This window comes from Pteropus alecto, unplaced genomic scaffold (genome assembly GCF_000325575.1).
Source record: "Pteropus alecto unplaced genomic scaffold, ASM32557v1 scaffold161, whole genome shotgun sequence".
Taxonomy (NCBI): Eukaryota; Metazoa; Chordata; class Mammalia; order Chiroptera; family Pteropodidae; genus Pteropus; species Pteropus alecto.
In genome coordinates this window covers 6548763-6563590 of record NW_006432943.1, presented here as the reverse complement: position 1 = coordinate 6563590, position 14828 = coordinate 6548763, and the positions used below count along the sequence as shown (strand labels likewise).

The 14828-nt window shown below is 33.3% G+C and overlaps 1 protein-coding gene across 1 annotated transcript in view; it reads left to right on the top strand.

Moving 5' to 3' along the window:
* BMP2K (BMP2 inducible kinase) overlaps positions 1-14828 on the top strand; it is a 109333-nt gene that overhangs the window by 65871 nt on the left and 28634 nt on the right. The window contains exons 8-11 of the mRNA XM_015586071.2: positions 3758-3861; positions 5729-5808; positions 10139-10299; positions 14297-14481. Coding sequence (XP_015441557.1) covers positions 3758-3861; positions 5729-5808; positions 10139-10299; positions 14297-14481 — 530 coding nt within the window. The remainder of the gene's footprint in view (positions 1-3757; positions 3862-5728; positions 5809-10138; positions 10300-14296; positions 14482-14828) is intronic.

Below are 14828 nucleotides of genomic sequence, written 5' to 3'. Positions count from 1 at the left end.
ACGTAATTAATTCAACTGCCTTGGATAAGTGTTTTTTAATCAGATATGTCTTTGACATCAGTTGGAAATACTATGGTGGTTTAATCACATACCAGCTCTCATGCTGAGACTATTTTGTGTTCTCAGGTTGTATTAATATTTGCGTAAATAGAAAGATTCACCCAATTAAGAGCAACAAAGAAGTAGTCTTTTATCTATGTGGATAACTTTTTAAATGTTGATTTTATATTTGCAGTAGAATCAGGGACAGTGGAAATGGTCCCATGATGGTTCACATGATCATTTTAAGTTGAGTAAACAAGGATGTTTTCTAGCTTCTCTGCCTTTTTTTTTTTTTAATTTAATCTCTTAGATAAACTGGACACAGGTGCTCCTTAATTTATTTGTTCCCCTCAAGAGCACATTTTTGTAGTTGATAACAGTTTTATTGTCATGAAGTAGGGGTTAATAAATACTACAGTTGAGGTTCAATTGTGAGAGAAAATGACTTTGGATCAACTACTTATAAAACTGAAGCTGTTGTTCTTTGTAGATAGGCCTCAATGTTTAGCTAGATTAGAGCTGATACTTTTGCACTTCAGATTCTGTCATTCAGTAGTCTAGGAGTATATTTTGCAACCCATTCTTTTGGATAGTTTAGGAAATTATGTCATTTAATTTAAATGCTTAAAGATGCCTTATTGAGTTTATTTCCTTTTTCTTTTTCTTTTTCAATTGGAGTTGACATTCAATATAATTTTATATTAGTCCTTTTTCTTTTTTAATGGCTGATAATATCCAATATAAAAATATTCGGAGATAAAAATGTAGCCATGTTTTTCTACTTATGGGTTTCAACCTCTTCATACTTTGAATTTAGAACCAAATCAGAGATGGGGTATGGGAGATTGTCAGGTAAAACTATAAACTGATAAAGTAGATTGCAGAATGAAATTTAGATATGATGCCAAGTGGGCCTTTTAATCTGTAGTCAGCCCCTAGGTTTATTTACACCCAGTCATAGGCAATGCTGGAAAACCTTAGACTTCTTCCACAGAAGTAGGCCACTTGCAAAACTTGGTTTTGCAGAGAACATATATGTCCTGAGGGCAAACTGTTCTGAAAGAAAAAGCAGAGATGGGCCTGTGTGGGTGCTTATTCCTTTTTAACCCCTAGTCTAACAATTAGATAAATTGCTGTCTTTCTGTTGGAGGGGAGTGAGTTATAGTAATAGAGGTCACTAGCACAATGGTTTTCAAACTGTTCACCTGCGATCCACAGTAATGATCTGGCATGCACGTGTACGTGCATGCATGAAACATTTCACGAGACATTGCTTATACTTACCACATTAATGCATTCTGATGTATTTTGTTTTACTTATTAAAATAAATGCTAGACGTTTTAAACGGATTTTATGTTACATAAATGGGATCGGTACAGTTAGACAAACTGGCTCTTGCGAATGTATTCCCACATGGAAACATAAGCCAGGGGAGTTGGAGTTCCTTTTGTTTCCTTATAAGGTGATAGCGTATCTCCCCACAGCCTGGCTACCTAATCATTAGAGGATGTTATGCTATGCTTAACTTGAGAGATAAAATTACCTGTACAGGTATTGGTTAGAGAATATAAAATGTCAAATTTATTTATTACCTCCCAATGCTTTTCATCTATTGTGAAAGAAAAAAATGCGTAGAATTGCCTGAAGGATCATTTTCTTTCTGTCTAGCTACTTAAAGTTTTTCCTCGCTTAAACTAGTCCAGAGAGTATTTTCTCATACTGTACTGTTCTCTACCCCTATAGAATTTGTTCTACTGAACTGCATTTAGGTGTTATGTCACTGGTCCACATGGAAGGAGGAGAGTGTAAGACATTACCCTGTGTCACTCATTGCAGTTCTTTACAGATAGTATTCACTCAGTGTGAGCCATCTTTAGAAAGACTCAAAGGAGAATTTACTCTTTGCTTTTGGTATCAGGAATAGTGCTTTTTCTTAGCACCTGTTTTATTTTTGTGTTAAAAACTGTGATTCATGTAATGGATCATGTTGCCCTATTTGTTGTCTACAGCTAGAAAGTAGAGACTAAATTTGCGGTCTACATTTATAAGACCAAATAATATGCAATTTCTTTACTGACATCCTGGTTTGTTGATGTTGTTGTTCTTTTAGCTGTTACTTTTCCATTAGTTTTAATATTGTCATATATTCAAAAAATTTTATAGTTTGTATTCTACTTCAAGTCCTTTATAGGAATAAATATGTATAACTAGTTATTCTTGAAATTAGATTTTAAAAGCCAAATAAACTGAATCGTTAGAAGAGAAAAATAGAATCTTAAGTTTGTGAGTTTGCTGGGGGTTTTTTGTAATTTCTTTGGTTTTAAAAATTATTTGAATAAGTATTGTTAAAATTCTATTAAAATTTATCCCATGTCATGGACTGTTGTTACTTTTAAAACATTTAATATCTGTTGATATCAAAATAAAATATGGTTTTGGAGGATAAAATAAACCTTGTAGATTCCTCAAATCTTTTCCGAAATGAAGTTGAATATAAGCTAATAAATATTCTACTTAAATGTTTTTAGATATTTCCATCAAACAGTAGTGACAAAATGATAAATCATTTCACAAGTTATATATGTTAGCCTTTTTAAGTACATAAAATCAAGTTACATGTAGAATATTTTAAGAAACAGAGTTCATAATTTCTCAAATAAATTTTTGCTATGTTTGTGCTGTCACTCGCCTAACAACTGTGTTTTTAAACAAAATAAGTTTATCATGCTGTTGGAGATGTATTATACATTGTTTAAAAATTACTTAAATTTGAAAGGAAGATTTGATTCATTTTGATTTATAATTTTAATTTAGCTATTTATATAGTTTGATCTTTCTATGTAATTTATCAGCAAATTTCAGAATATTACCTAATTAAAGCTGTAAATCTTACATTTCAAATATGTTTAAAAAATGATTTGAAAATTGTAAGATCTTAAGAGTTAATCAGTGAATCAGAGTTAGAACATGGAGATGTCTTAACAAAATATGAATTTTGTAGTTATAGAATTGAGTATAAAACTTCTGAAATTGTAAATTAATAAGTCACTCAAGAAATAGATAAATGGTATTGGTCATTTTGGTTAGGAAAAAGGTCCAGCATTTCAAGCAATGCTGTAAAGTTAGTGTGAAATCTGTTCATAATAGAGCCATAAAATTCATCTCATACTTATGAACAGGTATGTGTAACATGTTAAATATAGAACTATACTGAATACTGTTAGCATCAGTATGGAAAGAAAGAATGTTTTTGGAAATCTATACTGTCAACCCTGTATTACTTTGTTAAAAAGATTATAATGCACACAATTTAGTCTTTTCTCAATGATTCAAGGTCACTTAAAAATTAGTAGAGGTATTTTAGACAGTAATGAAATTAAGGACTCCTGCTATGGCCCTGGAACCATCATGAATGATTCCTTAGTGTTCATTAAAGTCACTTTTTGTTTTGTGTCACTTTCTCAGAAGAATATTCATATTCGTTAATGAATACTTCTGGTGCAGAGCTTTTCTGTGACTGATTCGTCTTTAGCTTGGGAGAATGCTTTAAGTTCATGTATAAATAACAATTTCTATGTTTTCTATAAACATCAACAAAATTGATTGGAATCATCACTGATCTTAGAATGGAAACATATATATAATCCTTTTAATGTGCTCCTAGATAGCTTCTGGGTTCCGTAAAACTTCCTAACATTTTATCTGTTCTTGTAGGGTTCATGCTTGAACCAGATCCAGAGCGTAGACCTGATATATTTCAAGTGTCCTATTTTGCATTTAAATTTGCCAAAAAGGATTGTCCAGTCTCCAATATCAATGTAAGTAGTTTCTTAAGTGAGATATGAATTTAAAATTCATTTTATTACATACTGCCAATGCGTGCACACACACACACACACACACACACACGCCTACACACACATACTTACTTTCAGAGTTACTTGTTTCATGACTGTTACATGACACATGGCCTAATAGTGTGTTTGTGTTAGTATTTTTGATATAAAGCCACAGCTGCCAAACTGCACTGAAGTGCCCTGGGGAGCTGCAGTAGACTTGGGGGCACTGCGTGATATTTTGCATGTTTGAAAGAAACACAATGACATCTGTCTGACACAGCACAAACAATAATTATTAAGTTGTTTGGGCAAAACTATTAAAAAAGAATAGGACTGTTAGATTTTTTTTGGTGGAGGGAGCTAGGGGTATCATGAAAAATTACTGAGACACTGAGCACTCTGTATACTGAGAAAGTTTGATTACTTTTGATGTGAAGAGCATAGGCATTGGAAACAGAGAGACCTGGGTTCAATTCTGTTTTTATCAGTAACTGATTTTGTATACAGTCATCCCACAGTATCAGCTAGAGATTGATTCCAAGACCCCGATCTGCCCCCCACAGATATCAAAATCTGTAGATGCTCAAGTCCCTTGTATAATATGGCATAGTATGTGCATATAACCTATGCACATCTTCCTGTATACTTTAAATCATCTCTAGATTACATGTAATACCCACTACAATGCATTGTTTAAGGAATAATGACAAGAAAATAATGTCTGTATAAGTTAGTACACATGCAACCACTGTAGGCCTAACTACATACAAGTCGGCAACAACATAACATTTTTTTCCAAATAACATTTCTGATCCAAGTTTCGTTGAACCCACGAATGTTAAACTTGCAGATATGGAGGGCCATATCGATTGAGAAGTTATTTAATGTTCTTTTTTTTTTCTGTAAAACAAATTATAAGGACTACAAATAATAAATGTAAAACCCAATACCTAGTCCATGGAAGGTGCTGAGTTGGTAATAGCTAATGTCATTCAAAGGCTTTGAATTATATTCAGTGTCTGCACGCTACTTAAGTACATCAACTTAACTGTAAGGCATGTCTCTGCTAATTTTGAAGGTCCAGAATCATCACTAATTTCAAGCCATTCTCAACTTTGTAAAGATCATTCTTGCTTCACTTGTTCTTATAGGCTTTCCTTTGTATATCACATAATCCACCCCACTAAGAAAAAGAAGGAAGGAAGTTTTCCTTTTTGTTTTCTGAAGTCCTTACTATGTTAGTGTACTGTATTCTTTGCTGAAACTGAAAGCCATGCAGTTCTAACATTCTAGTAATGAAAGTAACTTTGACATTAGACTGTAGATTTTTAGCTTTTCATTCAGCAAATATTTATTGATACCTGCTATAAGCCAGACATTATATAGAGCATAAACAGAGGAGTAAAACCTCTGCTTTTGTGTTCTAGATTTTACAAGCAGTGTCATGAAAATTGTTTGCAATATGTAAACAACACTTTACCCATATGTTTGATGTTGGCTCCTTTTCTCAAAGTGTGAAAGTCATTGATTTACAAGTATAATATAATCCTTTTTTCTTAGCCAAGATTTACTCATTTGTAAAGTGGATGTAATGATATTTTTGTTTATTTTTGAAGGGTTTCCGTGGCACATGAATATGAAAGTAATATTTGTGTAACACGCAGTGATATTTGCAGATTAGATCTGGCAGATATAGATGTATGTGGATAATTTGTAGGTATTTGAGGTGAAAGTAATAGTATCTCACAGACAATACTTTTTAAGTTTAAGAATATATCTGTAGCCTTTAAAGCTTTCTGCTATTAAAATGAAAATTAAAATGAAAAGTTTTATTTTTTTTTTCCAGAATTCTTCTATTCCTTCAGCTCTTCCTGAACCGATGACTGCTAGTGAAGCAGCTTCTAGGAAAAGCCAAATAAAAGCCAGGTAGACAAAGTTATGCTGAAATTTGAAAAGGCTTTTTTAAAAAGGGATAGTTCTTCTTTTCAGTCATAGCAAATGTAATTAATTAAATATCATCGACACTCACAAGAAATATTGTGTTCCTTACTGCATGTGGTGTAGAGTTTAGATAACAAGTACAAAATAAGCATTTTTGTATTAGAGACGGAATTTGACGTCAGTCTCATTTGAGCAGCTCACTTTAAGAAATCAAGAAGGAATTATGTAACTAGCCAAGTCACAGTGGGTCATAGGGGGTTGTCATTATTCATCACATGCCAGCTCTAATTTATGAAATGTTACATTTGAGTTTAAAGCTAGTATAATTTTTTAATTTAAGGAAAGAAAAAATAGCTCTTACAGGCAACTATTAAGAGTATTCTAAATTCATAAACTATTATTTATATGCTAATATTTAGAATGTGTATTACTATGTATAATTTATAATGGATGGTTATAATGATACTACTTTTAAGACTGGTAAAGAAATAAAATGTTTTAAATCATTTTTCATAGTTATTTACTGCATTAATAACTTTGACACATAATATGTAGGTTAAGACCCGAATCTGATTAATGATTAAATTAATGACTTTTTTCCTTGCACTTTTTTGAGCTTAAAAGTTAATAAGCAGGACTATATTTTAGATGATCATATTATATATTATGCGATATCAGGTATAATGTTACATTTGGGGTGATTTCTTGGGTCACAGCTTTTTTCTGTACTGTATTTTCTTCTGCGAAGAGTATTTTATTTGATATAAAATCCATAAAGTATATTTGTCCATGTACCTGTTATATGCAAGATGCAGATACTGGAAATGCAAAGAAAAAGAAACAATGTTTATTCCCAAGGAGTTCATATCCTAATGAAGATAGACAAGTAAACAGTCCCAACCTGATAGATATCAGGCAACTCAGGAAAGGTGAGGAGCAGAGTAAACAGGAGCGCAGAAAGAATTCTTTCCTTAGAGTGCGGGGGCTGAGCTGTTGCTTGAAGGAGAAACAGTCCATCACCTTGAATGATGGGGTGTGAAACTATAGCAGGCACGTGCTTCAGGCAAGAATGGCCTTTGCAAGACTGGAGCATAGGGGACGCTTACAGGAGTGGTGGGAAGTGAAGCTGAAGAGATAGGTAAATGCCAGTCAAGAGCAACTTTGTTTACGTGTCATGCTGAGAAATTTGGCCTTTGGCATTTAGGCCAGTGAATTTTCAGTCTTGCAGTCAGTTCTATTTTGGACTTGGTTGTGAGATGTGTTATAAATAATCTATTATTTATAAATTGTTAAAATATCATTTGGGAATGACTTAGTTTTTAAAAAAATATGGCATCACTCTAAAAATATTATCTTCATTCACTAGAATTTTAAAATACTCTTGAATAAGGAACAAAGGAGTAAAGTTACATCTGACTTGCAGGAATCCAGCATAACCAGCAGTCTCTCCTATCTATGACCTCGATGTAGTTAGCAACTGCTGTTATAGTTGAGTGGTAGTTATAAAGTATTATAGAATTGTCAGCTGAATTTTATTGTTACTTTTTTTAAATGATTGTTTTGTCAGTGATTAAATCTTTAAGAAGGTAGATAAAGATTAAAAAAGCATGAGTCAACTGAATAAGAATGCTTTATCTTTTTACGATGATACAAGTTATAGCTATACAGTTATAAGCATATGAAATAGTTAACACAGCTAAAATTCAGTGCTATTCATAGTATGTTAAAATCTATACACATGCATATAAAAAGTAAGATTCATTGGTGTTAATTAGTCAATAATTTAAGTTTACTTTATATTGATAATAACAGTAAAGAACTTGAAAAAAATGTAAATGTGTATAAAACCTAATAATAAAGAATTGTTAGTCTTTTTTCCATGTAAAAGGCATATTTCTATGGGGGTGGAAGGGTGTTGGAGAAATCTTTATTTTTTATTTTATTTTCCCCCCTCTTTAATTCCTTTCTCCCCACTTCTACCCCTGATCTGCTGCTGGCTCCTCTTAAAAACTGTATCTCTGAAGGCGTGGAGCATCTCCTTTCACGCGCTCATGGCACATACCTGGAGTCTGGTCCGTGGCTCCACCTGGGGTGCGAACCCAGGACTTTCTGCATGTAAAGCAGACATGCTAAACACTACACTATAGAGCCACACCCTGGAGAAATCTTTAAATAGCTATTACCATTATTTACATGTTTTAAAGCTTTTATGAATGTTATCCATCTGCCCTGCCTTCAGTCTGTGGCACTTTTTTGCTTTACTTCTGAAAAGCCTAAAAATCTGCATCTGCTCTTGGAATTGTTAAAAACGTAAAACTTATGTAACACAGCTGAAAGGTGGAAAGGCTGAGAATCACTGTACTGGCACAGGAAAACACTGAAGGATTTTAAGAGTTGAGAGAGAGGGTCTGTGTGTTAATTAAGATTGGTCAGGTGATAGGAAGGAGAAGAAGGGAAGCAGAGAAAACAGTTCTGTGTCTGTTTCAATACTGCAGAGGAGGCTGTGCAGCAGCGTTGATAGCAGTAATTACTCAGTCTTTTATTTCAGTCAAGTTTGTATCTTCACTTTGCCTACTCTGTCCAGGCATTTTCTTCCCATTTCTTCATACAGAATGCTTAGTTTCTTTTCACTGCCTAGTGAAATCACACACACACACACACACACACACACACACACACACACACACAATTTTATCTCCAGTTTTCTGCCTGATACCTTCACTAACCAGTTTAAGTTAAAGGTAGAATTACTCCTCCATGAAACTCTTGACAGTACTAGATTGGCACTGATTATTTTTGCCATATTATATTCTATTTTCATGAACATGTTCCATCTCTCCCTAGGTACATTGTAAAGTCTTTGAAGACAGGGTATTGTGCCATGTTTTCTGGATATTTTCTGGATATTGTTTGTTAGATATTGGCACATTGCTACAATAAATTAAGAAACATTAGACTAAAAAAAGTCTGCAGAACTTTAATATGTTTTTCAGAGGTTTGTTATACTCATGTGTGTTATGAATCTCTATAGAGAGTGATTTAGAACAAGAACAAAGCAGAGTGAGATCTGGCCTATACTACCCACTTAATAAAGAGTGGATAGACAAATAGAAAGATTGTATACACTATTTCCTCCAAATTACTTGAGCATACAGAGTATAGTATTGGTTTTAGTGCTACATCCATAATTTGAACTCAAGAAATATTTGATTATTAAAATGAAATCTGGTTGGTTATATGTATACATGATCTTTTATTGCCTTTTAGTTCAATTTTCATATGACTTGTACCATTCCTATGCCATCTAAAACATAAATGTTATATTTAGAAAATAGCACACATGCAGTGTATTTCTCTGATTTTCTGGATTTCTCGTCCTTTCTCAGAAAGATAGTTGTGAACAGGGCTCCCTCTTGTGGTACGTACAGGTATAAGAAAGACCTGTGGATTGGTGCAGTTACAGATGTGCACTCAATAAATCATATGTATGCAAAAATTTTAAGTATTAAATCATTTGAAAATATGCTCAGGAAATGTGAGATTTTATTGCAGTCATGTTGAAAAGGTAACATGTGACTCTTACTTGAGTTTTTGTACTGAATTTATAGAAAGCAAAGTTAGTAAATATATGTTAAAGATTTTTCTTGGGTGTTTTTAATGAAGGAGAACAAATATCTATGTCTTCTCAAATTATATTTAGTGTTTCTTGCTTTCAGAATTATACTTACCACTTGACTACTCATGTCTGTGGCCTAAACTAAGTCCTAGTGGGAAGGTTTTATATAATTTCCATTCAGTGTTTTAAGTAAGGCAAAGTTAAAGATTGAAAAAGCAGAATGTAAGCAGGTAGCTTCATTTCTTAAAAGTTTTGGCTTCTTTTGTTTTACATGTTCTAGGGTGCAGTCTTTTCTTTCTAAGGCCTAGAGTCCAAGCTAAGGAAGACAGTTATTTGTTGTTTCTTATTTTCATTTCTCTGACTGATTTAGAGAGTTGGCTCTCGATTTTGTCCAAAACCTTATAACAAGGTTTCTGTTTGTTTCCTTTATTTCATCTTTTTAAGAGCAATCTTATACTCTTTGTCTGCCAGCTTCAGTGGCAGTTTATGAATAGTTTAAAGAAATCGTTAGGTTTATGTTATTTTCCTGTCTTCATTAAATATATAATATATGAGGTTGAGATTTAGGAAGGTGCCAAGAAGACTAATATGATCATCATCATAATTAAAATACATCTGTTGAAATAGCTGCCGTATAGAACAAAGAGTAAGTTAGAAATAATGCTAATATTTGGTATGAAATGTATTTTTCTGTTGTAGAATAACTGATACCATTGGACCAACAGAAACCTCAATTGCACCAAGACAAAGACCAAAAGCCAACTCTACTACTACCACTCCCAGTGTGCTGACCATTCAAAGTTCAGCAACACCAGTTAAAGTCCCTGCTCCTGGTGAATTTGGTAACCACAGGCCAAAAGGTAATGCAGCCCTGCCAGCCTCATCCCCTTTATAGTTAATGTAGACAAACCTTTTCTGGCTTAATTTCCTAGGAGTGTAAATTACTGGCAAACTTACTATTGTGAAGTAGATAACAGAATGCTTTTAAGAAACTTTCTGTTGCAGTCTAAAACAGAACTAATATTTTCTTAAAGTTGTAGGCAAAGGTAAGTTACTGGCATATAAAAATATGATATAGAAAGCTCACAATATGCTTGTCCCTAGAGTCATCAACTAGTTTGGTTTGTGGTATTAATAAAGTTCAAAAGTATAGAAAGTTCTATATTATATTGGAAAGGAGGAAGTTGAAACCTTAGCCTTACAAAGTTATATGTTTTTGTACTGACTCTAGAGTCTTGGCAAAGGCGTCTGTATTGGACCTTGTAGACATTACAAAATAGAAATTTGTCTTCTCATTTTGAGAAAAATCGTTTTTCTAATTTAAAATATCTCCTAAGCATTATGATATAGTGTAGAATAAAAAAAAATTTTTCCCTAAGGAAATAGTCCTAATATTAGAGAGTAAACTTGTTCTCTCAAGGGTCAGGGGTATAATCTGAAGTCCTGTTCCAAGGAAACCCTGTTTGGCACTTTATTTCATGATATATCTTTTGTTTTAATGTTAAAATGTTTTCAATTAGGATCTTCTAATGGTTAAGATCCCACACTTTGAGGTGCATGAACCTGGATTTATGTCCTATTTCTTCCCTTTATTAGTAATATATGTTAGGAAAATACTAATACTTATTTTATAGGATTGCTGTCAGGATTAAATGACTGCTTAATATAATCCCTGCCACATAATATGTCCTTAAGATATGTTAACTATTAACTGCTGTTATTACTGTGAAATAAAGTATATGCTCAGGGAGGATTACGTTACCTGACATATTGTTTCAAACCTGTGGTGATCAGGTACACTAGATGGAGGAGTAGGCCATGGAAGAGGGAAAATAGGAGAATTTGAAATCTTTTGTGTTCCCATTTTATCATTTCTTAACCTCACTGTTCTCTTTTATAAAATGAGAATAACAATGACTTTTCCTGTTATTAGTAAATAACAGGTGTGTGGCATCTAGGAAAATTCTGTTTCATAGTAAGCATTCAATGTTAATTACTCTTTTTTCTTCATTTTTTTGGTTTGAAGATACTATTAGTTTATCATGTATCAGTGGCCTTTAGCCAAAGACCACCAGGAACGAACTTGTATTCCTCATATATCATGGGAATCTGTGGGAGTGTCTCAGTACGATGGTATTTAAAAAGCATTATTAAGGATTTGGGCTTATTTTAAGTAGTTTTGGGGAGACTTTAAGGAGTATGGCTTTGCTTTGGATTGGAAGCTATCAGGAAGCTGGGGTATGATATCATTAGTTATCTTAGTAAATTTCACTTAGAAGGAGATAGGCTAAAGGCTCAGCTGGTAAAGAAGCAGTGGTCAGTCATCTCAGACAAGACAAAGAGAGTCTTGGTCACTTCTGTAGTTTGGACAGTGTTCTTGATTTTGTCAATGTTCAGACCTAACTATGGAGTGGCTTTGTCCTGGCTTATCATGGTCACAGTGTGGCTCTGTCTGACGTTGGTGTTTTATGAAATGGTTTATGTTCATCTGGAGAACACTAAAACCTGGCTATGAGTGTCAGGCCTGTTCCTCATGTCAGGGTGACATTTCTCTTTCTTCTGTACTTCCAACTTAAGTTGGAAAAATACTACTATTTCTCCCCCATATGTGCATTTTTTACCATTTCTTCCCCCATTAAATATTATTCAAAATGTAACACATGAATATATTCTTTTAAAATATTAAGACATTATAGAACTATTCAGAGAAAAATGTAGAAGTCTCCCATTCCTTTATTTCCCAGAGTAAACTGGCAGCAGTTTAGTTTGCATCCTCCCAGTCTTTTTTTATGTTTTTCCATATATATATATATATATATACAGATACAGATAATTCATGTTGCGTTTAACATAAACAGATTCATACTATACATAGTTCTCTGCAATGTGATTTTTTTTTTAACTTAATATATTTTGGAGAGCTTTGCATGTCAGTACATATAGATCTACTATGTAATATTTGATAGATATATGATATTTCATAGTATTACTATACCATAGCTTATATAACCATTTAAGTTATTTCCAATACTTGCTATTATTAATAATGTTGTGGCCAACATTCTTAAAACAGACTTTTGATTTACGTGTCAGGGCATTTTTTGAGGAGATATTAAAAAGTATACTAATTTAAAATTTGTTGGATACTGCCAAATTATTATACAAAAGCACTATAGAAATTTACACTACCATCAACAGTGTGAGTGCCCTTGCCAACACTTGATAGTATTGCTTTTTAAAAATGTTTTCCTATTAATAGGTAAAACTTTTTTGTTTACATTTCAATATTCCTGATTAATAGTATTCTTTCATAAGATTACTGGCTGTTTTCTGTGAATTATCTTTTGCAGGTTTTTTTGAGATTTGTCTTGTTTTTTTATTCTTTTATTTTTATGTATTGTGAATATTAGCTTTGCCAAGTAAATATTTTCTTCCAGTTTACCATTTGTTTTTAACTTTGTGAACTCACTTCTCTGAGCCTTAGTTTTATCATTTGCAAAGTGAGGAATAATAGTAGGATTTAATGATGTACTTGGAAGCATTGTTTTCATGTGGGATTGTTGTGATGTTGTTTGGGAGTTCTCTGGTGCTCTGTGGCTTGACTTGAAAACCAAGGAGCTCTATTCAACTTGATGAAACTAAAGAAAAGTCACAGTTTGTGAGGGTGAGCAGTGAGCCTCATGAGTTATTGCATGAAAATCTTTGGTTTGTGATTGGACTTGACCCCCAGCCATGAGTCTTCTCCAGCTAGACATCAGGACCCTAAAAGAAGAACGTATAGCTGAAGAGCTTAACTTTTTGATGTTCTTCCAACTGTAAAGAAAGACACTTAAAAGGTTAATGGTGGTTATGTCTGTGTGGTGGAAGTACAGTTTTAATTTTCTTTATATTTTTATAAATATTATCAGGAGTAATTAAAATGAACAAGCACTTTCTTATAATTGGAAGAATTAGAAATAGTTATAAAACTGTTGTCATAGAGGTGCTGTACTTAAGGCTTGGGGAAGTTTAAAGATATTAACACCAATGAAAAAGAATCCTTTTCTACTTCCTTTTTTCCTCTTAGGATTGACTAGTTCATTTGAATTTACATTAACTCATTGGAAGGGAATATAGAAATTATGGTATATTTCATTTCTTCTTTCTGATGTTGTGTGTGCCTTACCTTTTTCATTAATTTCAAAAGTTTATTCATAGGATTTTCTTAGGGTAAAATTTATGAAGCTTATAAGTAGGTAACCATTTAGGAGACTGTTAATAGATTAATTACAGTAGCATCTATTGAGCATCTGTTATATAAAAGGTTCTTCAGGGTGCTAAGAGATAAATAAGTCATCACCCTATCACTCATGGGCCCTAGTTAGGAAATAGCCCTGCAAACAATTAATATGTGTAAGGCAGAATGAAATTAGTAGATGTAGATAAATTATTAGATGAAGGAACAAGGAAGAGAGATTTGAGCTAAACTTTAAAGAATAAGAAGAATTGCAGTAGGTGGAAAGTGGCATTCTAGATGGAGAGAATCATTTCAGCAGGGACACAGACTTTTAACTGCACGATACAGTTGAGAAATATGGAGCAAACTGGCAGGGCTGCTGTGTTCATGGAGAGTTGAAGTGTGAAAGATAAAGTATTTCTAAGACATTGACTTATTTAGAGTTGTAGCTCACAAAATTAACTTTCCCGGGTACTCAGAACTACAGTAAATAATCCTTTGAGACTCTGTGGATTTTGTATATTATAAAATGATATATAAGTGCCTTGGTTAAATGAATATTTAAATGAATGTTTTGAAATCCAGCCATTTTATTGAAATTTGTAAGTATGTTAATAGAAGTTTTTGGAAACCTCTTTTAGGAGCACTTAGACCTGGAAGCGGCCCTGAGATTTTGTTAGGCCAGGGGCCCCTTCATCAGCCTCCACAGCAGCACAGAGTTCTTCAGCAGCTACAGCAGGGAGACTGGAGATTGCAGCAACTTCATTTACAGCATCGCCATCCTCACCAGCAGCAACAGCAGCATCAGGATGTTTATATGCAGCAGGTAATTCTTTTGTTACTTTAGATAGGGAAGTAGTGTGGGAAAATTCATGCAGCTTTTGAATATCAGTGAATTCTCTTTTGTACCTAGGCACCTTGAATTCTAGATCCAAGTGAACATTTTGCTCAGTTTTCTGGTTATCAAAGAATATGTATTTTATTTGCATTCTGTGAGGTACTTAAGAACACTATTGAAATAGTTTACATCATGACTTTATGAAGCAAATCATTTGGCATTATGAATAAACACTGCAATTTATGATGAATATCATCTTGTTTTAGTTTATGGTTTGAGTTCAGATACATAGTCTAATTACGTTGTTGTTGGAAAGGTGATATTAAGCTTTCAGA